The sequence below is a fragment of the Neofelis nebulosa genome, chromosome 2, assembly GCF_028018385.1.
Source record: "Neofelis nebulosa isolate mNeoNeb1 chromosome 2, mNeoNeb1.pri, whole genome shotgun sequence".
NCBI classification, from domain to species: domain Eukaryota; kingdom Metazoa; phylum Chordata; class Mammalia; order Carnivora; family Felidae; genus Neofelis; species Neofelis nebulosa.
Window position 1 is genome coordinate 118,373,590 of NC_080783.1, and position 25,425 is coordinate 118,399,014.

The following is a 25,425-nucleotide window of genomic DNA, read 5'->3' on the forward strand; positions in this document are numbered from 1 at the left end:
AGGAATGCGTTGCCTTAACAAGATCCAGGACATTTCACAGCTTATGCAAATGACTGCAAATCTACCTTCAGCCTTAATTACTTCACGCCATTAAACTGACTCTCACAGAAATTCCTGGGAAAGACCATTCTGGTAAAGAGGTGAATTTCAGCACTGGGGAGGGGGGTTGCTCTTCTGCCGACAGCCTGGCTTTCACGACTAGGACAGGACCCAGTCTGGCAGGATAAATCCTCGGGGGCTTATTCCTCATTCCGCCTCATCCACAGGGAAGAGGCTTCACCTGGGCCGCTGTAGACTTTGCTAGCCTTCCTTTCCTCATCAGCCAACTCCCTACAAGGTGGAACCCTCTGGGCCACTTGGCAGCCACCATGCCCCATACCAAACAGCACAGGAACCCAAATGAACAAAAAAGGCAATTGGATTTTGTAAGAAACAATATATTTTATTTTTCTGACACCACAGCTCTGGTGAGTGGTTTTGTACCAAATTTAATGGAGGTTACACAGAACGTTTTACGCATGGGAGGGGGAGGGCAGGGGAGGAACCACAAAATTAAAAACAAAAACAAAAACTAAATCCTGGATAGCTTTTAGCATCTGTTCCACTCCCACATCGATAAAATTCACTTGGGAATTCTTAAGAAAAGGAGAACAGAAAACAAGGTGGGCAGGGAAGGGCGTGTTGGGGAAGAAGAGAAAGGGAGCAGAAGACCGCCGAGCATCCCAAGCACAGGCCTTTCCCTCGCGGAACCGGGATGACGCTCGGCCTGGAAGGCGAGGCTTTCATTAGATTTACTTCCCCAAAAGAACACCGTGTATTGCAGCTGCCAAAGGGAAAGAGGAGGAAAGCAGGGGTCACCAGTTGGGGGCGGGGGCACGGGAGAAGGAGATACACTTAACCAAGGAGATGAGGGTGGGGTGGGGGGAGGAGAGGGAAACTGAGAGAAAAACGTGAAGGTGGGTTTGCAGACTGGAAGAGACAGACCGTGCCGGAGAGCACTCGAACCGAAAAACAAACGTCCTAAGCTTCATTATTTTTGAAAAGAAAAATCTCCCCCCTCCCCCCACCCCTCGCTGAACTTAGTTCCTTTTTTTTGTGCTTTTCATTAATACTCTGCTCTGAGGTCGTAGTTTGGTTTTTTTCTATACACTGGAGTTGAAAGAAAATAGTCCAAAGGTCTGAAGACGATTCTCCACCTAAAGTAAACGGCCCAGCATTCCTGTTCTCCTCTTGTCCCAAAGACTAAAGTCTCTGCTAAAATCCCTTTTACAATATAGTACAGTACACAAAAAAATAAAGCCCAAAGCAAATAAAAAAACAAACAAAAACAAAAAAACGAAACAAAACAAAAAAACAAAAACAAAACCAGAAAAGAATCCTGGGAGAAGCCAGTCCAAAGGACGTAAACATACAGAGAACGGTGCAACACATGACCGATGGCAATTCTCGAAGCACAGGCTACAGATTCCCAAAAGTAGGTGCCATCATGGGATACCCAAGTCCACAAAAATAATTTTTAAAAAATAAATCTTAAAAAAAACACACCTGTTGATTAAATGAATCATTTGTTTTCAGGTAAATCCATACATTCTCGAGTTCCCCCCTCCCCCAAAGCAGCCCTCAGGTCTCTGCTCTCCTATTGCCTGACCAACAGCACTCCCGGAACTCCCTCAAGGCAGCTCTCAGGACCCGGAATCTCATCTTGACAAGGATCGGCACATCCAATCTTAGCAGCTTAAAACATCATGTTTCCTGGGTTGCCAGGTCCTTGGCTGAATCCACCCATGCCCACGTCAGCGGCCATGCCCCGGGGCCTCATCTGTGGGGGGATCATGATGTTCTGTTGGGGTCCCATCATGCCCTGCATGGACATCATCATGCCTGGGGAGCCCACAGGCCCAGGGTGGGTGTAGAGCCCAGCAGGCCCCCGATCCTTGCCGGGAATCATGCCCACGGCGGCAGCCGGATTGCTCATCAGGGTAGGCTGGCCGGGCATTGTAGATTGTGCTGGTGACATCATCCGATGGTGAGGTCCCATCATGCCTTGCTGGAGAAAGGCTGGTGGTCTCATTGGGTTGTGGCCTGGCATGGATGGAGCCGTGCCAAGAGGGATGTCCGGAGTTCCCACTGGCCCTGGCCCTCCCATGCCAGGTAATGCTAGTCCCATTCTGGGGGCCTGTTCGCCCATCATCCCCTGCATGTGCGAAAACCCAGGCCCAGGCCCCTGGGGCTGTTTACGGCCTGGGACTTCCCCTCGAGGGAAATATTGCAGTGTCTGGCTAGGCTTCTCAGATGGAATAATGCGAGACAGATCAAACTCCGGGATTCCGGTGGCTCCAGGTCGGATGACCTCCTGCAGGTCTGGGTCTGTAAACACCGAAGGCATGCTGTTCCCCAGGACGGCGAAGGAGTCGGGACCCCCAGGGCCTCCAGGCTTGCAAAGTGCTGCATCTGCTGAACTCTGGGGCAGGGTGCTGGGGCGGCCAAGGGGGCCTTCTCCTGGGAAACCCATAGCTCCTGGGAAGCTGCCCTGCCCACCACTGGGGCCGTTGTGAGGGAACGGAGCCTGCTGTGGAGGAGACTGTACTGGCGGGAAGCCCTGGGGGAAACCCATCCGTCCTTGAGGTACCATCGGAGGCTCCTGGGACCCATGCCCCATGATAGGATTGTGTGACATCAAGCCAGGCCCCATCGGGACCCCATGAGGAGGTATGTTGGGTCCCATGGCATTCGGAGAGGGCATCTGATTGGAGTGAGAGAGCGGCTGGGTCATTCCCATTGGGCTGAGGGTTGGCATCGGAACCACGGGGTTTGGACCTGAAATTCGAGGATTCTGTGTATTAATGCCCATCCCTAGAAAAATAAAGATATCAAAGGAATCACCTTAACCGAGAGCAACTTAGAAAAACTACAACAAATCCAATCAGCAACAACAAAAAGTCAAATGTGCAAGGTACTCTGTTGCGAAAACATATGTCACGGAGTCCCTGCCCTCAACAAGATCGAAATGCATTTTTGAGCACAGACACTCAACAGCTCTACGAGAGGTTACATTTTGAGTGTCAAACTGTATGACGTAAGAGTGTGTAGAAAACAACCAGGAAGAAAGTCTCCTGTGCGAAAAGTTACAAATTAATATGCAAACCAGTGTAGTCCTCTTCATTGGAGACATTTCATACAGAAAAAAAGAATCTGTCTGAAGTAAGTATGGTCCTCTTTGGAGAAAGAGGATTAATCAGTCCTACAAGTCCAAGAATCAGAAATAATAACTAGGAAACCAAACAGGCCTTTACCAAATGACATCTAGCATTATCTTTTTAGACTGCCTTACTCAGAGAGCATTTCACACTCTAGGGTGTATGAAACGTTAAAGAAACATAGCTTTTAACAGAGAGGGAAAGCATGCAGTTTCTACTATAGTCTCTGGGACATTTAAGTATTTGGTTTCTCTGTGGAATTACCGGTGCTTGCTAGGAAATAGGGGCTTTTCCACCATCTCAAATCCCGTGGCTGCTTGTGGTTGGAGGCTGCCCTTCCAGAAAAACACTTAAAAACTAAAGACATCCAATCAGAATGTTAAAAGGAAACTGCTTTCAGTCTTGCTCCAGGAGGACCCTCCCTACTCTGACCCTCAACACCCTCCCCCCACCACAAAAAGGGAAAAACGAACCCATCCAGGCACACAGAAGCATCAGAACTTCTATAAGTTCATTCTAAGAACTGTCAAGAAATCTGCTTTCCAATAAGCACGGACTGAGTCAAACTAATACAAAATTGCTATCTTCCTCTAGTGCACTTTAATTCTATCGACGGTATTCTTTCTCAACTCGTTGCACCTCCACCTGTTGAGGTCTGCAGCTGTCGACAAAGCACGCGAGAAGTCTCTCTTTTGTCTAACACGGGCTCCGTATCCTAGCTTCCATCCTGATTGCTTACCTGGCATATTATTCATTGATGGCAAGTTGGGAGAGCGAGCTGGAGGGGAGTCGTCATCGGAGCTGGCCACAGTCTTGATGGCGTCGTGGTATAAAGGGGTAGAACTGGGCATTGCGAACTTGGACATTCGAGACATCATAATAGACAGTGGGTTCTGGGAAAGGGTTGGCTCGGGAGGCATGGTGTAAGGTGTACTAGAGGGAAGACTTCCAGGGATATTCACAGAGGCAGACTGGCTGGCTGTAGGAGGTGGGGGGCCACCTAGAAGAAAGCAAAATGAAACAAAAACGGGCAGGGAATTAGATTGCTCTTGAAGGCTATCAGGCCTATGATTATGAACTAGCAAGGCCAGGGAAGCGACAGATGAACAGGACAGTGTTATTAGACCCGGGACAATAATCATCAGTCTTCTAGTCAAGATCTGTGTGTGTGCAGAGGGCAGACCGCAGCACAATACTGAGGTGACGAATCAGCAGACGTGAAGACAAACACGCCAAGAATGCCTCAGACAGAACTTGAAGCTTGGGAAAAACACGGCTTACGGACAACTATTTCACTGAAAAGAACACGACATAAGCAGGTCTTTCCCTTGCCGATCACAACTCAAAATTCAACTCCGGTATTCAGTGTGCTGTGGAGCCAGACTAGCGATCTGACCCCAGCCACCAACCCTACACATGCTCTTGATTAATTTCCACAACCAAAGCATTTGAACAAAAAAGTTCTGAGGGGGCTGTCCCACCGTCCTGCTTTCATGACCCGCTAACCAATGGAGAGGGGCGCTTTAACTTGGTAGTATATGTTTTCTATCTTACTCGGAGTCTAGTTTTTCTCAAGTGGGGACAAGGCGGACCTAGTATTTACACCTCGGTGCTCATCTTCCACGGACCACCTCTGGTCCCATTCATAAAACCACCATCATCAGGAGAGCTTCTCCTGGGAAGAAAATACTGATAAATTGCGGCTGATCTGTGAGAACAGCAGTCTACCAAAGAGGTTTTGGGAACTGCTTCTGTGGCCAACGTGTATTTACGAGAACCACTCAAATCTCTCAGCGGCCTCCCCTTTGTGCTTAGGATTATACTCAGAGCCTGTGGATGTGAGGGCAGCCCCCTCCAGTGGGCGGGCCTAGTATTTAAAGCAGCCACATTTACCCACCGTTAAGGCATTTTATTTCACCAACATGTTCACCGTGCAAATGTAAATTTGTCTGTGAAATGACAAATACTTCCCATTTTCTCCTCTTGCTTTTAACAGTCCCGTCTGACACACATACTCTGCCCTGAGAGCCGTGTTTCTCTGCCAGGATGGGACGCCTATGCCTAACCCCGTGGAAGTACCGATGATGCACACGGCCACAGATACGTCCGTCTCGGCAGAGGCCACCTCCGAGTGCAGAGCTCAGAGACATGTCTCCGGGCACCAGCTGCATCATCAAGTCAGGACACCAGCTTCCTCAAAGGGCATGAACCAGGCTTTTGCAATCTCTGGCTCACAAGGGGCGACCGTGAGGACGCGAGCGTACTGACCTGACTCTACACTGCCCAGCATGGCTGGGGAGGCCATGGTGAGGGGTGCTTTATGGTTTGGAGGGATCCCGGGACTCTGGAGGGGAGGTTTTGGAGAGGAGGTCCATCCAGGTGACGGGGCAGGAAGTGATGGAGACTTGAGGTGAACAGGCGAAGCAGCAGCAGACCCCAAGACGGGGGGGGACTTAATGGACGCAGCAGCAGCCGGGCCCGCCAGCATGCCTGCCAGCTGCGATGGAGTCTGGGGGGACTTAAGGTTCCCCGAGGGCGAGGCCAGCATTGGTGACTGGACTTGGCACACCGTGGGAGACTTCAGAGGGTTGATGCCTGGGGAGTGCCCCTGGCTGCCTGCCGCAGATATATCCAAGGGCTTCCGCCCCAGGCCACGCTGCACTGGAGGAGCGGTGTTGAGGCTAGTGGGGTTACTGGAAGGGTTGAGAGGTAGTGCTGGCATATGACTGAGCCGGCTGTTAGTCCTTTGGTCGGGCCCGACTGGTTCTCTGAGACTCCGCAAGCCACTGTTGCTGCCTGGACCCTGAGACATGGGGAGAAACGGCCTGGGGCCCATGCCGTACTCTTGCTGGGGGTGCTCCCCAAACGGCAGGGGCACCATCTTCTGCTGAGCAGACAGCACGTCTGTGCCACCCGGGCGTAACTTCATCATCTCCTCAGGGCCCGTCCCAGCCTCTCTCATCTTCTGAGGTATCATCTGAGGGTTGGATCCCATGTTGACGTTCAGACTGACATCTCCCTTCATCCCACCGGGAACCATCCCAAACTCCAGTTCCCGACCAGGGCCCATCTGCGGGGGCATTCCTTTCGGAAAGTCGCCCCGAGAGGGACTCAGAGGGCCCTCGACGGGTATTCGAGGGAAAATGGGACTGCTCCCAGGCTCCATGTGTCGCTGGGAGCCGGGGATCAACCTGTTCATCTCCATGCTGGGCCTGATGCTTTCCATGCTCATCCCCGGGGGGAGGCCCAGCTGCTTCTCCGCCAGCTGCTGTTGAAACATCTCTTCGGACAATCCTTGGGGGTTTGGGAAGCGTTCCCCTCGGCCAGGACCACTGAAGACACCCTGGCCAGGCGGGAAGTTTCGACCGTCTGCGATTTTTGGCACATCGTCTGGCCAACTGACTCCAGAAAGACCCGGTCTCGATGCTGGGTTGGGGACGTTCGGTCCCTCCATTTCAGAGTTGATCATTCCCGCAAACCCAGGGAGGCGCATCTGGCTCCCTGCCATGTTGGGGTGGGGAGCCATGCCCCTCGGGGGCAGAGAATGAGGCATGCTGATCCCATCAGCAAAGGGCTCTGCGCCCCCCGGCCCCCAGCCTTCACCGGGGGCCATCTGGTATGGAGGGGGAGGCCCTCGGCCCACGCCCCGAGGCCCATGCTGATGGACCATCATGTCCTGGAGGGAGCACTGCTGCACAACAGCGTGCTCCTGCTTCCTCCTTTTCTCCTCGTAAAACTCCTGCTGCAGCTTCAGCCAAGCTATCTGCTCGGGGGTCATGTGGTCCAGGTGGTCAGGTCCCATGGGCCCAGACTGGGAGTTCATGGAAGGTGGAACCATTTCATCCGGAGAAAAGGGCACATCTCTATGTCCTTGAGGGCCAAATGGAGCTCCCACATCTGTCCGGGGCCCAGGTCCCTTCCCTAGGCTTTGGGATTGAGCCATCATGGCCTGTATCGGCCCTTCTGGTTTTTTCTGAGGTCCATCTAATACCCCAGTGTTCTGCTGGGGTCCCCCACTTTGTCCTCCTGTGAATTCTTTCTCGTCGGGGAAAAGCATCCGTTGGATATCTCGGAGCGTTTGTAAGGAGCGCTCCCGGTGCTCCAGCTGCTCCTGAGACAGGCCATCGGGGTTCTCTCCCAGCGCGGGGGGCTCGCCACTGGACGCTGGTGGAGGTGGGGCGGCTTTGGGATCTGCTGAAGAGCTACTGCTCCCCTGGGAGACAGGGGTCACCGCTCGGTTATTGGGTGTCGAGTTCGGCCCAGTACCGTCTGGGGGCAGTGGCGTGGAGCTGGCGGGGCTGCCCCCAGGAGGGATCAGTTTGTTTTCTACACCAGGACTGTCCCGGTCCAGAGGACGCGGGGGTGCAGCAGGCTTGGGTGCTGGTGCCGGAGTGGGCGGGGTCGGCTGCAGCCTGGTATTCTGGGAAGAATTCTGGTCCTGGCTGGCAGGAGCTGGGGGCTGTGGTGGGAGGGGTTTCGGATCATTCCGAAGGGCAGATATCTGTGTGTTCTGAAAACAAACGAGATTTTAAAAAATCATTGGTAAGTTGTACAAAGAGGTGATGAAAAAGGCAAGGCACGTTATAAAGGATTTGTCCCCATCACATAAATCTACTCTGACATTTGCTGTACAGCCCCACTCTGGACATGGGGACGTTCTGATTTTTTTCTTTCCCTTTACTGTCAAATGGCATCCTCTTTCCCGTGCTGAAGATCAGGTTTCAATAACTTTATAAGCATGCCAGGGGGAGAGCCACTCTGCCAAAGTGAATACATTTGAGTATCTATTTCGAGGAACAGGTTTGATATCGCATGTACCGTGTGTTGCTGATTCAAAGAGAGATTAGTTTCTTGGTATGTGGGAGGCTGTACCTAACACCTTTTCTTTTCCCCGAAAGTACGACTGGGTATGCAGACTTCTCACTGTCAATCAAGAGGGCTGATGTTTTCAACCGAAAGAGAAAGTCCCTGTCACTGACAGCTCTGTACCCTCCCAGCTGGAGGAAGCAGGAAAGGCCGTTCAGTGTCGGCGTCTCCTCTGGCAGGGGGACTACCTAAGTACTCCTCTCCTTGAGTTTCCAGGGGGCCTGACATCTCAGGTTTCTGTTTTCAGTTTGTGATCACTGATTCCATATTCGATAAGAATTTGTACATTAACTGTAGTAAGATAATCCGCAGGCAGGAAGCGTCCGTGGAGAAATCTGAGGCTATCTAGCTCATGGTGTCTCTCGGTCTGTTCTTTCCAATAGACGGTGGACTGCCCTTTCTATAGGCTGGATGATAGCCTCGTTATTATTTATTAAGTACCAGCGCTACACTAAGTCCTGCAGCAGGTGACAAGGATGCTGTTAGTGCCTGGAAGAGGGACGTGTGTGTCCTGGGTCTACACCCTGGTGCTGCGGGAGGTACTGGAGGAGAACCGAAGGGCCCTGCCTACAAACCCCAGCTCAGGGATCTTTCGCCAGGCTCCAGGGAGCCGCATGATCCGTTTTTTGATGTTCATTCGCTCCTACTTGTTCACTTAATCCAGTCTGCGTTTCCAAACCCCTGCCTCCCCACTGACTCTCTGGAATGGTTCCCTGTGTGCACATTTGTACACGACTCGTCATGTGTATCTCCGCATGGAACAGTTTGTGTTGCATAAACACAAAGACTATCCTCGGGTGTTCCCGTTCTGTGAATATGTATGTAAATGTTTCGCTTGCAGGTAGCCACACACATATGTCTGCAGACAGAGACCGGTTCAGGGAAGGCTGGCTAAACCTGCGAGGGCTCTGTGTGCTCCGAGTGTTTTCCATGTCCCCGCCTCCCTCACTGGAGTGCGGAGGTCACCTTCATCCTCCTTCCAGTGCCATTTTAAGTTTGCCTTTGGTGGCCAGGTTTTGTTTGTTTGTTGGGGGGGTGGGCATGGACTCTGTCATGTGACCAGAACAGAGGAAGCACTTCAGTGCCACTTTCGATTTCAGATTTGGAGCAATGGCAATCTGATTATTCCCAATTCCAGCTCCTTCTCCGACTCATTTCAGTACCGGAGAAGGTGGAGGTGAAAACTGGTACAATCTGTCATCCAATCGATCAAATGTTAGTCTGCACTACAACGAACCCTGTGCATTCCAGATAATATAAATCTTAAGCATTATATATGTATATAAAAGGTTTAAGTATCAATTAAAAAACATATATATATATATATATATATATATATAAATTTAAATATTATGTATGTCCACCTCTATCCTTCTTGACTAGCAGAGATGTATGAGCAGCGCGAAATGCCTTTTCTAAGTCTAACAAAGCCCAAGCTCTGCTATGTCAACAGAGAGGGGCTTCGTTGATAAACGACATAGATGAAAACTTTATTTTATCTTGAATTGCCACTTCAGTCATTTAATGTCACTTAACTGTTCCCATGTCGAAGACCCAACCCAGCGCTAGATCTTAGGCTTCCTGAAAGCAGGGACTGTGTCTGGAACCTCTTAGTGTCCCCATGGCACTCGCCAACACCTGTCCCAAGAAATAACTTTTGGTTCCATCTGGAACGCTGTCTTGAAGCAACCATAGCATGCTTTTTCTAATGTGGTTTGCAGCAGGCACTTAAGTTCCAGACAGGAAACAGACTAACGTTTATTATAATTTTGGAAATATCAAGCGATTAAAAGCACTCAATGGTCCTCTCACTCTGAAATACATGAGGATCATTCTGAAAGTCACTGAGACTGTAATTATGGTATTATCAGCATGTGCTCCAGGACTGTGGCTTTAGTTATTCCTTTTCTGTTCTGCAACTAACTCAAGAACATTTGTCAGTTTTTAGAAACCTGCCCCGTACACAGGGTCTGAAGTCAGCTTTTCCCAGAGATGGTTAGTTAACATGAAGGAAATCTAAGGTCTCCACATAACTCCTTTTTTATTGTGTCTTTCTCTCCCAGTAATCCATCAGTATACCAGCATGCTGATAGAAAAGGCCAGTACAGGGGCGCCTGGGTGGCTCAGTCGGTTGGACGTCCGACTTCGGCTCAGGTCATGATCTCGCGGTCTGTGAGTTCGAGCCCCGCGTCCGTCTCTGTGCTGACAGCTCAGAGCCTGGAGCCTGTTTCAGATTCTGGGTCTCCCTCTCTCTCTGACCTTCCCCCGTTCATGCTCTGTCTCTCTCTGTCTCAAAAATGAATAAATGTTAAAAAAATTAAAAAAAAAAAAAAAAGAAAGAAAAAAAAGAAAAGGCCAGTACAGTGCGATCCGCCTGAAGCCACACAGCGCCAGGACTAGGTGTCCAGAATGCAGCTTACACCATCAAGACTACCCTTTCTGCCAATGACATTCACCGTCTCCCACCTGTACAGCTGCTGTAGAGCCTTTAAACCACACTCCACTTCCAGAATGGCCTACCAGAGGGGCTGTGCTTCGCTCTGTCTTGCTGTTAGAGATGTTCTGGATGTGGAAAGTGACGATAGTTTCAACCTGGCCCTTCAACACAGCTTCCGCAGCTCTGCAGAGACGAAAGAGACGCATACGCTAGGACGTGCTTCTATTTCACTACCTGTAATTCCAAAACGTTTTAACCCCAGACTGAACTTGTACAAGGGGAAGGAAGGCGTTCCATGTAGACAGCCACCAGAAATGTTGAATAAGAATCGAGAAACACAGGGTTTTCATTATCTGTGTCTATCACTTACCACCAGACTTCTGAAATCTAATGACAGCCATTAGCAAATCTCAAGAGGCATGTAAAAAACCTGAGATTTTCTCCTTCAAACCAATGTCCTGTGGTAGGTGTGTTTTTATGGAATCCTAGTTCAAAATCCCAACCACAAATACGAAATCTCACAATATCTAATGATACTCTAAGGCTGTCAAAATTCACTTTGTATGTATGTAAGGTATAGTCACATTCTTTATAAATTAAATAAGTAAAAAATCTGCTGGTCCATCCACCAGAGACATAGGTACCAAAACGTCCACCGTAGTTATCTCTATGAACTCCAGGCAGATTTTTCTTTTTAGTTATTCATATTTTCTAATTATTCCAAGATAGACCTGTATTACTTGTGTTATTTAAAAAAGGATGCTAAATCACAGAAAAGTGTATATTGTGTAATTAATCTCTTTTATGTTTAAAAAAGATCTAGATGTATATTACAAGCATAAAAAACTTCTGGAAGGAAAGCCCAAGTATCATTAGTGGTTGCCTCTGGGGAGAGAGGGTAGGGAGGTTTAATATTTTATTTTACTTTACCCCTTTCTGTCCTGTTAACTTTAAGTGATCATAACACAGGTCAGGGGAGGGGGGAAGGAGTAGTCCTCAGTGGGAATAAGAACTTAGGTGTCCAAACACACAAGCCATGCCAACAGCAAGACACAGCCATTAACTTACTTATTGGCCATCTCAGTAGAAAACACATACACCACTTTGGCGGGAGTCTTCTGAGCAGGTGTGGGCTCTGGGGCAGTAGTCTGGCCATGGGAGGGGGTGGAAGACCTGGGGGCCGTAGCATTTGACGGGGTCATCGAGTGTGGCGTGTGCTGGGAATCCTGGGACTTTATGTGGTCAGCAGAATTACATTCTAGAAGAATGAAAAGATCCACGTCACGGAGAGAATAAAACTTCTTCTGCCAGCATTTATATAGCACAAGCCCACCTTGAGAATTTCAAGGAGGAGGCACCTTGCTAACAGGAGACCTCTAATTTTAAAAACTCCAACACACTTGCCCCGAAATGATGAATTACAAAGCATTCCTCCCCCACCTCCTTACTTCTCTAGGGCGCATCCTTCAGATATCAGCGCAAACATCCCTCCTTCCTGGAAACCTTTTTGGAACCTCTTGGACTGGATGCCCCTGTGGGTTGAACCCATAGCCCCCACATTCTCTGATTTCAGCATTTGTCCAATTTGACTGTAATCGTTTAACGATGTGCCGTCTAGGTGCGCTCACATCCTCGGGGACAGCAGCTGCATCCATCTTGCTGACCGTGGCCCCCCAGCACCCAGCACAGCGCTGGCACTCATGACAGGCCTCCCCACAAACACCCGAGGGAGGAACGAAAGACGGGGACAGTCACCAGGTTTTCATCTCTAATTTGGGTTGGGGGCTCACACTTCCTCTCCTGGAATGCTAACTTCATGCTCTGGCCTACAGTTAGGATTTTTGGTTTTACACTAGGAGGAAAAACAACTAAAACCACAGCCATTGGTCCCACATTCCTCCTGGCTGGCTCCACTGTGGGGCCTCCCCTATGTCTCCCCCAACGTAGCCACTCATCCTGCCACACTGAAATCAGCCGGGACAAACCCACACTAGTGCCAGCGCTAACCCTCGTGCCTACAACGCTGGCAAGGTGGGAGCCAGAGAGCACAAAACCCACGTCTTAGAGGGTGAATCTGACAGAGAAAAGGAAGGGACGCCAGGAAAACTGCTCAAGTGCGGGCCACTGGGGTCGACAGGCTGGAGCTGCTGGTTTGATTCTGGAGTATAAATAGCACGGAGGCCAGACACATCCATAAGAACGTGGTTAGGACCACGGAACGTCCTACTGTAACCCCCAGAACACCTGCATCATCAAGAGCAAGAGCTCCTCAACAAAGTGGTTCCACACTGCTCTTCAGTGAGCAGGAAAATGAGAAGAAATGGTTCCCTCTTAATAAGCCGTGACAACGCCTGACTCTGATACCTACTCTCCCCACTCGGCTGCTATTAGGCTCTCCGGCATCCAGCAATGGTGGAGGCCTTCCCTCGGGAATACCTACTTCCCTCTGAGTCTCAAAGATCTTATAGACATACCTTTAATGTCAGAGTCATCGTTTGGAGTCCCAGGATCTCTCTGATCAAAGGAGTCGGCGGAAATACTTCGCTCCCTTTTCCCCTTGCCCTTGGCACCATTTCCAGCCCCATTCTTCAGCCCCATGCTCCCACCTGGGCCAGGGGGTGCTTTAGGGGTATGGCCCCCACTCTTGGAGTCACAGGGGGATGGCTGGGATTGGCTGGCTGAGCCCCCCTGTTTACCCTGATTGGAGAATTTGGAATCCAGCTGGGGGTTTCCAGATGGGGACATCACTGTAGGGGGACGGACCATCACCTCCTGCTTTGACTTAGGGCTACTAAAAGAGACAAATAATAAAGAGAGATCAGATGCCGGATACAGCTGGGCAGCCCAAATCAGGAAGAAGCAGTTTCTAGGAGCAGGTCAAGGAGACACAGAGGACTAAGTAACTACCCCACCTTTCACCTCGGCTCCTTCCTCACCCCCTCCAACCCCACTCTCATCTCGGAGCTATCGACAGAGAGGAGGGTCAGGCAGAGTGGCCTGCCAGGTCTCAGGAACCCTAGAGTCACATGGGGACCCATCTCTAGGGCTTCTGTCAATAAAGGACAATGGTTTCTATGTACATAGAGAAGTGACTCTCACACTAAGACTAGCTCAGAGTAAACAAACAGGCATCGTTAAGATCAAAATACTACCCACCCCCTGGCTGATGACAAGGAACAGCTGTAACGAGAGCCTAGCTTCCCTGTTGGAAAATACGAGCAAGACCCGGAGAGTACACGAGGAAACCCGCTGCTGAATGGCAGGTTAGGGAAACCCTGCCAGACACGAGTCCCTCAAACAAGCAGTATCGCACGCCAGAGCAGATTATGCTAACCAGTGCCCCAAGGGATGTGGAAAAAGTTCTTTCAAATATCCATTTAAGGGGCCCCCGGGTGGCTCAGTCAGTTGAGTGTCCGACTCTCGCTTTCGGCTCAGGTCACGATCTCACAGTTGGTGGGTCGAGCCCCGTGTTGGGCTCTGTGCTGACAGTGTGGAGCCTGCTTGGGATTCCCTCTTGGATCCCGCCCCCCCTCTCTCTGCCTCTCCCCTGCTTGTGCTCTCTCTGTCTCTCTCTCAAAACAAAGAGAAAAAAGTTTCAATTTAAGTACTGTGGAACAGAGGAGAAAGCTTCACAGCGGGAGTCCAGTCCAGGGCTGGTGTTTTAGTCCTAGGATCTCAGGCCTCCTCACCATTCCAGACCTCGGCTTCCTCACTCGCCAAGGTTAGCACATGGTGCTGGGTGAACTCTAAGGTCCTCTCCTTTGCGCTTTGGGGAGGGGGCGGGGGTGGAGAGGCGTGGTCGGAGAACAATGGGCGGAAGAACACGAACGGACGTCTCTAACAGAAAGCCCGATGGTACTATAGCCCGTTTATTATTCTGTTTTCTCCTCTTTTCCCCGCTCGAGCCTCATCTGCGTCCAATCCAAACACACCGTTCCCTCAAGGAGTGTTCATGGTCCACCTGCGACACCCCCAGGGGGCAGCCAGGCGGGCTCTAGCCCTTACCTCTGTGTGTTTCCTGATGGAGAGTTCCTCACTTTGGGGTTACTGGAATGCATTGATTGAAATCCTGAGCGTGCAGTCACAAACAGGGACGGGCTCACCGAGTTCCTCTCGGGCTGCAGCACAGACAGCTGCTGAGGGCAGTGGCGGCGGCCGGTGGCTTGCTGGGCGCGGCCCTCAGCGCTGGCCACCTGTATGCCTTTTTCCTCTTTGCTTTTCTCTGCTGTGGAAGTGGGTCCTTTCCCCTTGCAGCTCCGGCATCCTCTGGGTGTGTGCCTCCTGCTGCCAAAGGAAAATCTCGCATCTCCAGGGCACACTATGGGAAAAGGCCACCCAGAAAGACATAAAACACCCTTACAACAGGATCAAGGTTACAGTCTAGCCAACTAGACGCGGCGGCTACATCACTCCTCGGCTTCCAACAGGGCCAAAGGGGGAGCGGTGTTCATGCTCTGGCGAGAAGGCAGCTAGAGAGTGACAGGACTCTCTGCCAAGCACACGGGCCTCCCACCAAGTATCATGTACCGGGCGTCGGCAAGCACACGAGAAAAACATTTCATCTTCAGCCATATATTCTCCCTTACATTTCTCCACTTCCAGATACAAACCCGCCCAAAACGCAGGTTTATCTGCTCTTTTCAAAACAATGCTTTGAAACCACAGGGTACTCCCAAATCCATAGCAACTATCCGGTGTTTCGCCTCTGATGGCAGACAACGGCACTGAAATGTAGCAAACCCATCCTGATGTCAAACCACGAAACAAATTAATCTCTGTTTATATTCTCGGGGCCTCAGGGTGGGGAGACATTGGAGGAGGTCCTTCTGAGATCGGCTGCTGAGCCAATACCAAATACAATCAGTTCTGCCCCCTGACTTCCACGATCTTTCTATTAAATTATGCCAAGGATGTGTCTGGAGTTCTCGCTGTTTAATGACAGGGACCGTAGGCATGGCTAAGCATGGGAATGATCCATCATATTGAAGGTAAAAGAACATCTTTGGAAGCTAAGATAGTTTTTGAGCCAATTTGCAAGGCTAATTTGAAGCATAAAGGTCAAGAAAATATTCCCAAACCTAGCCAGAGAGCAAATGAGAACGCCCTTTACTTCAGGACGCCTGGACTAGTTCAGGGACAACCAAAACCCACTTTCAGTCACTGATCCTTCCAGGGCCGTTCCAATATGGTTTTCTGGTAACCGCTGTCCCCTCTACTCTCTTCTGATAGCTTGGCAAAGGGGCCCGGGACTGAGATAGAAGGATGTAAGATGCGGGACTCGTGGCTGAAGAATCACAGGGAGCCAGAAGTAGCTCGGGTGTTACCGTTTACACACACTTGGTGGGACTCCAGAACCGGACTGGAGATTGGGAGTTGTTACAGGTTTTGGCGCCAAGTCTGATCACGGTCAAGGGTTAAACATCCATGTCTTCCTTTGGAAATCTGCAATAGTCCCAGCTATTTTACCTGAGACGCTAAAAGGAATTTATGGAAGTTCCCAGTGCACACAATTACTTTTTTTTTTTTTTTCTTTTTAAATGATAAAGTCAGGAAAAACAACTAGAAGAAAATGGTATGGAATGTTTTCTATGCCAACCTCGGGGGGAAAACATCCCAAAAAAACATTTTGGTCTTGATGGTATTTAAGGTTGTACTTTTAGCCCCCACCACCTTCAGCTTTTTCTTTTTTTCAGTCTGAACTATAAAATTGATCGTGGTTGTCAAGTCTGACATACATAATCATAAACCATTTTGTAACCTCTCACTAAACATCAGGAATCCCTGGTAACATACAAGTAGCTAATGAATCTTGCATGGACAAAGCCATCAGAAAACATTTACCTCAGGAACAGAAAAGTGGTTCCCACCAAATAGTCCCCTTCTGTAACTTCTGGTACTTTCTGTCTGCATCACACATTCTAGCACTCAATCACGTGTCATACTGAATAGTCCTATGTGTATGTTTTATCTCCTTATGAAGAAAGACTATGTTCTTTGAAGACAAGAATCTTGTTTTCAAGTTCTTTGGCTTGTCTATAATACTCAGCATGATGTACTAAGATGTGATCGGACCCTCAGTGACATACTCCGTCTGCTTCTCCCAGAACAGAAACACCTGGCATTTGTGGTACACTTTCTCCAAAGGACCTCAAAACATATTACAAATATCAAATCGCCTCAATCTGCCAGGCCTATCTTTAAAAAAATATTTTTTTAAATGTTGACTTATGTTTGAAAGAGAGAAACAGAGTGTAAGTAGGGGAGAGGCAGAGAGAGAGGGAGACAACAGGATCCGAAGCAGGTTCCAGGCTCTGAGCTGTCAGCACAGAGCCTGATGCGGGGCTCAAACTCCGGAACTGCAAGATCACGACCTGAGCCGAAGTCGCTTAACAGACTGAGCCACCCAGGTGCCCCAGTCTGCCAGGCATTTCTGATGAACTGGCAGCAAAGATGATTTCTGATAATAATACTGTGAGCACACAACACTTTTATCTTCAAAGTACTCCTAAAGACAGTTTCTTATTCTCACATGTTTCTCAGCCTTGATGGATGGGCATTTTACAGGTGAATGGAGGGAGCACATGTGAACCGTGTGCAGGGCTTCTTCCCAGGTTTGCAATCGGTTCTCCCCGACCCTACTCTTCATCGACCCTACTCTTCACCTCCTCACCATGACCTTATGGGCAGAGAGACAGCACGAAGGCTGAAGCAGGCATGTGGACTCCCTGACTGACGGGGAACAAAATCCCGGGTTTTCAAAACCCCTGGATGAGCCAGGGGAGTAGCTGAAGTCAGTCACCCTAGCCTTAGCCCGGCAAAAGAATCCACCAAGTGTCTCATCATATAGTTCCAAAGACTACAATTTGGCTCTTTGGTGCCTACATTTGCAGGCTGGTGCTCAGCTGTCATTTTAAGGACTGGAAAAGGTCTTCCACAGAAGATGATTCATTACAGCCACAAAGAGACTTTTTCCTCCAATAGAACTCAGGCTTCCAACTTGAAGATCTATTCATTCAATGCTTCTCCCTTTTCTTCTTAGCTCCTATTTAAAATTCTTCCTAACGAGGTATCAGGCACTCTTTCAGGCAAGGCCTGTACATATTAAGTCACTGACCACAGCGCCAGGAGGCAGGTACCCCCACCTATTTGAGAGGTGAGGAAACTGAGGCTCTGAAACGTTTAGCCGTTCGCTGGAGCGAGTTGGGTCATACGCGAGTTAGTCATATGCGAGTTAGTCATACTCTAGTAAGTGGGAGAGCTGGCATTCGGCCAGGCCCCCGGCTGTGCTCTTCATCACTGTCAAGATGGGGACTTGGTGGACAAGGTGAGCTAGCGCCCGGAAGACAGCGCTTGGCGGCACGGTATCAGCCTCTGGGTTAACTGGTACTACGGCAACCATCACTGTCTAGCCAGCTCACTCGCTTATCCTGCCCAATGGCATTTCATATCTTGTTCCTCTCCAACTGTCCCCTTCCACCCCGCCCTCCCCTCTCTCAGGGCACGGTCCTGCCCAGGACTTAACAAGGAGAAAAGAAGTCACCAGGCAGGACGTGACGTCGTCCTCACCACCAAGTCTGCAAACCTGTTTTCACGGTACCCACCTCCTCCTTCTTCTCTATCATCAAAACAGAGAAAATAGCCCACTTTTCCTCAAAGGTCAGTCCCGCCACAGGCGGTCTAGACCCCATCCCTTCCAGCTTTCCACGAGCACGCTCTCTCTCTCTCTCTCTCTCTCTCCTCGGGTCTTCCCCGCTATCTGCTGCGTGCTTCCAGCCACCACGCAGACACATGCGTGGTATGTCTTCCAGCGTTGAACAGAGACCAAAAAATTACAGAAAAACAAAGCATGTTCTTAGTCCCTCTCAGAGCCAAGTCTCTCCACAGAGTTGACAAGACACGTGGTTTTCCCTTCCTTACTTGCCGTTCACCCTTTAACCATTTTAAACTGACTTCCACCCCCCACCCCCACCCGGATCACAGAAACCACTGTTTTGCTTAAGGTCACCACTGGCCACTTTTGTAACCTCATCGGACTCCACCTCTTAGTCTGCCAGCTGATCACCTCCTTCTTGGAACTCTCCCCTCTCGGTTGCCAGGCCGCCACACTTCCCTGGTTTCCCTCCTGCCTCCCCAGTCGTTCTCCACCTGCGCCCTGTGCCAGCCCCTTCTCCACTCAGCCTCTACGACTCAGAGCTCCTCAGAGCTCCTCGGCACTCTTCTCTCCCCACTCTGTAAGCTCTCTCAGAGCCAGTGACTCCCAATTTCCCATCACCAGCTCAGCTGGCGCCCCGCAGACCCGCACACACAGCCACCACCATGACGTCTCCCTAGATGGGAGAGGAACTCTTCATCCCTCCCCGACGCACCTGCCCCTCAGTCTTCCACACTGTGGTCAATGGCACTTTCGTCCACCCGGTCGGTTCTTGCCGGAAACACGGGAGTCATTCCCGACACGCCTCTCCCTCACCACAACCCTCCGTATGGAGTCTGAATATTTTTGCCGAATGCCTGAAATCTCGGCTTCGGGATTTCTTCTTCAGGAAGGGAAGGCAGGGGTCAAGGGTGATTTGTTTGGTCACCTCTGTGTTCCCAGCACTTACTACAGCACCCAGCATGTGGTGTCTGCTCAAAAAATGTCTGTTGAACAAAAGCCGAAGTTCTTCCCCAAGATCATCTTTCTAAGCCAGCCAGGTTCTCTAGTGCCACCATCCATCAGGCTACTCACCGAAACCCCAAGGGTCACGATACCGCAGTGCTCATCCTGGAGGTGAGGAGCTGGGGGAGTCCGGGAAACCCCTTTCTCAAAGGTGACCCTCACCTGGATGAGGATGAAGAAGAAAAACTTCTAAATGGATTTAAAAAAAAATTTTTTTTTACATTTATTTATTTCTGAGAGCAAGAGACAGAGCACAAGTGGGGGAGGGGCAGAGAGAGAGGGAGACACAGAATCCGAAACAGGCTCCAGGCTCTGAGCTGTCAGCACAGAGCCCGACGTGGGGCTCGAACTCACAAACTGTGAGATCATGACCTGAGCCGAAGTCAGACACTAACTGACTGAGCCACCCAGGCGCCCCTAAATGGATTTTTTTAAAAAATCCACTATATTGTGTTGTCACTGAACACCTTAAGAGAAGAACAGATTTCCTATTTATTCTAGAATACTAGATTGAGAGGCTGTTGTCACCTCCCAGGTAAAGGGAATCAACTTCCATTTTTTTAAAGAGTGTGTTATCCAATCTGCAGACATCTCAAGGCCCTAGGCCTTGGGACTCTGCCTCTTCCCCAACTGCACGTTTTATTTTCAGCGACTGGTGAAATACTAAGAGCAAATAAAATCAATGTTTCTATTTTTTAAATTTCTGGGCATTTGGTAGGAGAAAAACACCCCTCCCATTTTTGCTTCTGTCCAGTCCTTGTTATTAGGGAGAAGTGAGAGCTGGCTGGGAAGGCAGGAGACACACAACTGGAGACATGATGCCAAAGGCACAGAGCGATGCAGCACAGTCCTCCCCCTTCTCAACCGGGTTCTGCATCACAAGCGTTCAGCAAGCATGGTTCACATACTTTCGGGAGAACTTGGGGCCAAACAACCTGGCCAGATGATTTCCTCTGACTGAGTGCCTACTGTGGCACAAGGCTACATTGACTTGAGCTAGGTAAGTCAATAAAACAAGCTACTGGTCGAGCAGGACAATTTCCAGTGTGAGTCCTTGTAAAACAGAATTAGAACCCTGAGCCTCCCCCCTTTGCCCAGATTTTATAGCTCTGAAATTGCAAGGAAGAACCAAGTTCCAGACTGTTCTAAGGCCACACTACCTTGGAATCTTTAAAAGGAGACTCTACAAGGTGGTCACAATGTTGTAAAGAAATTCACAAGTTAATCTGACCAAGCTCAGAACCACCTCTACAATTCCAATTTCCATTCCTCCAATGATCCTTTCCCACTTTCCTCCTCTAAGAAGTCAAGTTTATTACAACTATGTCATGTTTAACAAATTTCATTTCTACACTATGACCACTGCTCCATAAAAGGCAGAGTATCAAACTTAGAATGTGGAACGAAAAGGCCGCAGGATTCCATTCCTAGCTCATTCTTGACTTCTGGCATGCCAACTCCTAACAGGCTTCCTTGCAGAAAGAGTACACAACAGGAAGAACCACTCTCTCTCCAACATGTGGGGGAAAGACAACTAGGCGATAGGCATGTGCAGAAAATCTTGGTCCACACAAAATACTAACGTGGTGTTTTCATACTCGAAGGGTCAAAATGCCTCTAGTGCCCTGCAGGCCAACAAACCTTAGGCAAGCAAACAAACATTTCTACCAAACTAAAGAGTCTTGGCAAAATGTAAACATTCAAAAATGAACTTCAACTATCATTTGGAATGACGGCCACCCAAAGTAAAATGTCAGCACAGATGTCCCTTCTTTGTGAAATTCTCCTCGATTCCCAGCTATCCCTAGGCATGTCCTCTGTGGCCCTTCAGCGTCATAGTCACAACACTATTACACCTTATAAACTGTATCCCTGTTATGTGGAGACACAGAGCCCCCTGAGAAAAAGGGTCATCATCTCAGCACCCGATGCCCAAGAGAAACTCAATAAATACTGAGTGATCCAAGGATTATAATGAGCTTGGGGCTGAAGTTTTGCTACCTTTGGCTTGTATGTACACAGACCAATGAAGACACGCTAAACACCTGTTTAACGTCTTCCCACCTGCCTTTCCCATGAGGTGAGCAATTGCAGAGGTCCCTGCTCACAGGAAAGTATAAGGTGACTACACTTACAGTTTAGACTTGCATTTGACTTGATGGCCTTTGCCTTGGGAACTGTTACAATAATGAACAAGTGGAAGGTATAAGAGACCCTACAGAAACAGAAACAAAACTCTAAAATACTCAGAGTGAATCGCAGAAGTTACATGTTCATCATCAGGTTCTTTACCTTTCGAGATGTCCGATCTGCTCTCTCTTCTACATTGGGACACGGAAGAACTTTCCAAGAATGAGCTCTGCCTCCCAAACAGAAGGGAATTTTTAGGTCAAAGTGGAGTGACACCAGCTAGTCCCACATTGAGTCCTACAGGGACGAGAAGAATGGAGAAGTTCATACCCCAATTCACACCAACTGCAAAGAAAACCACCCATTCCCCAATGCTCTGTGGCCAACAGAGTATTTGGAAGGAGTAGTGAGAAAATAATTAGGTCAAAAATGGAGAATGAAGGCAAACCACTAAAACTCAAAATGCAAGGAGACGGAGCAGCACAGCCCAAATCCGCCCCCCTGAAGACGGGGCTGTTTCGCAAAACAAAATCCGCCAGATGTGAAAGCCTGATGCTAATCATCGTTTTTACTTTTCTCCACAAGTCACCAACAGGCTGCAAAACGAACTTTTACTTCATACCTTCTTTACGCTCTTGGATTTGGCATGATGGAGATGTCGAAAAAAATACTGCAAAGCTTTAACCACAAGTGGCCATAAGATCATTTAACTTTCAAAAATCAGCTGGTCTAGGGCAGGAGCCCTTAACCTGGGACCCACTGCCTCACATGGGGTCTGTGGAGAGACTTGGTGGCAGCTGTGGACTTACTGGGGGGAAACGTCCATCTTCGTTTGTACTCACTCACCTCTTCAGCGAAAGTCAGCACTGCCTTCAATTGTGAAGGGAGCTAACGACCCGTGATAGTATTAGCAACCCTGTGACTGTCACCAAGACAAACCACAGGACATTTTCATGTCACATTATACTTGCTGCAGATACTTCAACACAATATTTACTCATCACTAGTTCAAAATTACAGTATGGTTAGACCTGCAGCTACATTTTGTTATTTAATGTGTTAGAAAGAAGCATATGTATTACTATATCATAACTGATTAACATTTTGATAACTGTTTCCATGTCATTTGTAAGTCCATGTGTTTCATTTTATGCATTTTAAAAACACAGTTCCCAAAAGAGGTCCTATATTTCATTAGCCTGCCAAAGGTGTATGTGTGACATAGGAGGTTAGGAACAAATAAAGTTGTTCTGGGACAAATAAAAGTTTCTATAGACTCTAACAGAGCAGTCAACCAAGGCAGACGGACAAGTGGGTTATTCCACCAACAATATTTCATAGTTGAAGAAAATTAAGGCACCATGAAGCCAAGTAACATGTCCAAGATCACACAAATTTAGGGCAGGCATCAGTCTAGGTGAGCATTCACAGCATGTACATTCCTACTCTGCATGGGGACCTCTCCTTACATTCTCTGATTGTCATCACTCTAACTTCCTCGTAAATGGAGAAGAGGTATCACCTTTCAAAAAATCAGTAGGAAACCAAAACCCAGATGATAGAACAAGACAGATGCATAAGGTACTCCTTTTTGTTCCTTGATCAACTATGCTGCCATGATTGTTACAAAAGCTGAAAGTGGTCTGTTCCTGAGAGAGCAGTCTTTTAGAAGTGAGAAAAAAGTTGGGCTACATCATCTCTCATTCTCAGAAGTGTTCAAAGCAGTTTACAGATAGGCATTCATTTGTTAAGCAATGCAATGTGTTATGAGTGGTCAGGGCAGTGGGATCCCCACTTCATCAATGGGAAAACTGGAGAATAAATATGAGAGATTAGTTCAAAGTCACAGAAGTCAATGGGAAGCCAGCTTCCTGATTCCAAGTTCATGGCTCTAACCACCATCCCAAGTCACCATGATCAAATAATTTAGTTGGTTATAATGCTTGTGAAACCTCTGTACGTTTTCCCCCCTATAAGCCAGAGAGCATTTTCTTTTGATTCACAGCAGCAGACACTTCTGAAGGCTATGGGGCAAATATCCCATAGAACAAATTCTAATGTGCATAAGTACTTTTTCACCTATGTTAGTCATCTAAAAATCGAGGTCAGGGATCCTGAGCTCAAAAGCCAAGTTACATACAACTTGCCTTCTAAGAAGAGACCAGTGTGGAATCGTTCCTTCACCTTTTAGTCAATGACCTCCTTACCAACCTACCATATCTTGTGGAACTATTATCATCTAACATTCAACACTGTTACTACAAAATAGCATTATAATGGTTCAATTATAGATCCTAGGTCCTAAAACTGTGAGATGTCACCCCAGCCCCAACTTTGCCTTAGATTTTCTCTTTTTATTCAAACCACCTATTACTGGAATCCTCACTCTTCAAAGCATCCTTACATCATCTAAATTGTCCTTTCATGAACTCATCTCTGTCTTTAATAGCTTGGGTCTTTTTTCCATAGTTAGTAAGCATGTCTTTCTTACATTTGTACTTAGGACCAAAACGTTATTCACAGTAGCATTAATCTCTTGCTAAAATCCCAAACCACTAGTACCAAGACAAAAAACCAAAATCAACAGGGCAATCATGCTGCACAATCTCCATGCAGAGTCAAACTCACACATGACTGTTACCCACCCATAACCTTTTGCCCCTCCCAGGCCCTACCTCTCAACTATTTTACTACTCCTCCTTCCTACCTGCTACTTCGGACTCATCATTTTGTGCTCTGTGCACAAGAGTCCAAATCTCTGGTCTAAGAACGAACACTTAATTCTCGAATATTTCAAATGCTAGTTATCCACCACACATCACTGATCAAAATGTATCTCTTTACACAGCCACCAAATCACTTTCCCACTGAAGTCACGGCCAGGGAGCAATCCATGTTTGCCTTAACCAAAGACTAACTTTGCACCAATTCCATCCCACCTTAGAGTCTCTCTCCACCAAGAGATACTTATGCCTATTTCTCTACCTTGTCCAGTAACTTTATTCGTCCCTAACTGGACTAGAATTTAGGCTCTAAGTCCTTCTTCTCTATCACAGACCAGGGGGCCCTTGGAGGACAGATTTGAGGCCTCCTCCTTCAGGCTTAGGAGCCACCAGGTAAGGCCCCCAGTGACAATATTACAGGCCTCTGGCCCTTCCCTCTGAACATAATAACCAACCTTGCTGTTGTTCTCCTTAGGATATCTCCATTTCACCAGGCTCACCCAACACTAACCAGTGACATCTTAATAGTCTTTGCAACTTTCAAAGGTCAGTGGCTAGGGCTCCACTTTGGAAATCACTGTTGTGTCCACGACCCCCACAATGACTCAGTGACCTAGACATCACCACCTCACCTACTGGAGCCCTTTACTACTCATACATGCTTCTTAGCTTTCACTTCCCCTCACCCTTCAACAAGTCACTGGCCTGCAAAGTCCCCTTTACCTCTCTATCCACCTCCGGGGTCTTACAGACCCCACCAAACTCAACCCGAATTCCCTTATTTAGCTCTCCATCTCCTCCCTCCAAAGCCCCTCCATCCCCGGACCTTGGGACCGTCCCATCTCCTCGTTCAGCCTCTCCAAGCACTGCTTGGGACACAACCTCTAAAAAATCGAGAGATGCCGCGGTCTCTTCCCACTGCTCAGTGAGCGGTGGGCAAAGGACGTCCCCCCTCCTCCCCCACAGGTTTCTCCAGACTCAACTCACTAAATCCGCAACCTCGACCCCCGCCCCTTTTCTCCCCTCCCCCCCAACCCCTACGGCTCTTCGCGGCTGTGGCCACCCCTGCCCCCAAACCGGCTCAAAACACGCGGACCCGGCCCCCCCACACCCCCGACTCCAGCTCTTCCCCTCCCCCTCCCCCCCCGAGGTGCCACTTACCCCCGAGGCGGGAGTGGGGGAGGGGAGAGGAGGAGCGGAGTAGGGGAGGAGGTTTCGGTCCGGGGCGGCTCTCAGCCCCGGGGGGCCGGGGCCGGGGCCAGCGGCAGCGGCGGCGCAGCGTCTCCCCCCGGCGGCGGCAGCGGCGGCGGCGGCGCCGTCCCACTCCCGCAGGCACACATAGGCTCCATTGTCCGCCGGCGCCTCCCCCTTTCCGGCTCCCCCCTCCCGGTCCCGCCCCTTCCCCCTCCCCTCGGC

The 25,425-nt window shown here is 49.1% G+C and overlaps 2 protein-coding genes across 6 annotated transcripts in view; both read right to left on the reverse strand.

Annotated features, from left to right (window-relative positions):
- Positions 1 to 421: 421 nt before the first annotated feature.
- On the reverse strand, positions 422 to 14,640 carry BCL9 (BCL9 transcription coactivator). Of its 2 annotated transcripts, XM_058695161.1 has the most exons (7): positions 14,506 to 14,640; positions 12,975 to 13,291; positions 11,569 to 11,758; positions 10,584 to 10,683; positions 5,466 to 7,707; positions 3,937 to 4,197; positions 422 to 2,853 (listed from the first exon to the last, which is right to left on the reverse strand). In XM_058695161.1, exons 1-7 carry the CDS (start codon positions 14,556 to 14,558, stop codon positions 1,736 to 1,738), a joined length of 4,281 nt encoding a protein of 1,426 aa, XP_058551144.1. In that variant the 5' UTR covers positions 14,559 to 14,640; the 3' UTR covers positions 422 to 1,735. The 2 variants fall into 2 exon arrangements, with proteins under 2 accessions (XP_058551144.1, XP_058551153.1); XM_058695170.1 differs by lacking the exons at positions 12,975 to 13,291; positions 14,506 to 14,640 and having other exon boundaries at positions 10,530 to 10,683; positions 11,569 to 11,702.
- LOC131492007 (uncharacterized) overlaps positions 13,251 to 25,425 on the reverse strand; it is a 71,718-nt gene continuing 59,543 nt past the window's right edge. Inside the window, exons 2-5 of one of the 4 annotated variants that reach the window (XM_058695598.1) lie at positions 21,449 to 21,583; positions 19,226 to 19,318; positions 14,506 to 14,818; positions 13,251 to 13,291 (exon numbers count right to left, since the gene is read on the reverse strand). In XM_058695598.1, the coding sequence (XP_058551581.1) occupies positions 14,600 to 14,806 (207 nt within the window). In that variant the 5' untranslated portion in view covers positions 14,807 to 14,818; positions 19,226 to 19,318; positions 21,449 to 21,583 and the 3' untranslated portion in view covers positions 13,251 to 13,291; positions 14,506 to 14,599. Of the gene's footprint in view, positions 13,292 to 14,505; positions 14,819 to 19,225; positions 19,319 to 21,448; positions 21,584 to 25,170; positions 25,385 to 25,425 lie in introns of those variants that run through there. The other 3 variants (XM_058695607.1, XM_058695614.1, XM_058695619.1) reach the window with 3 other exon arrangements.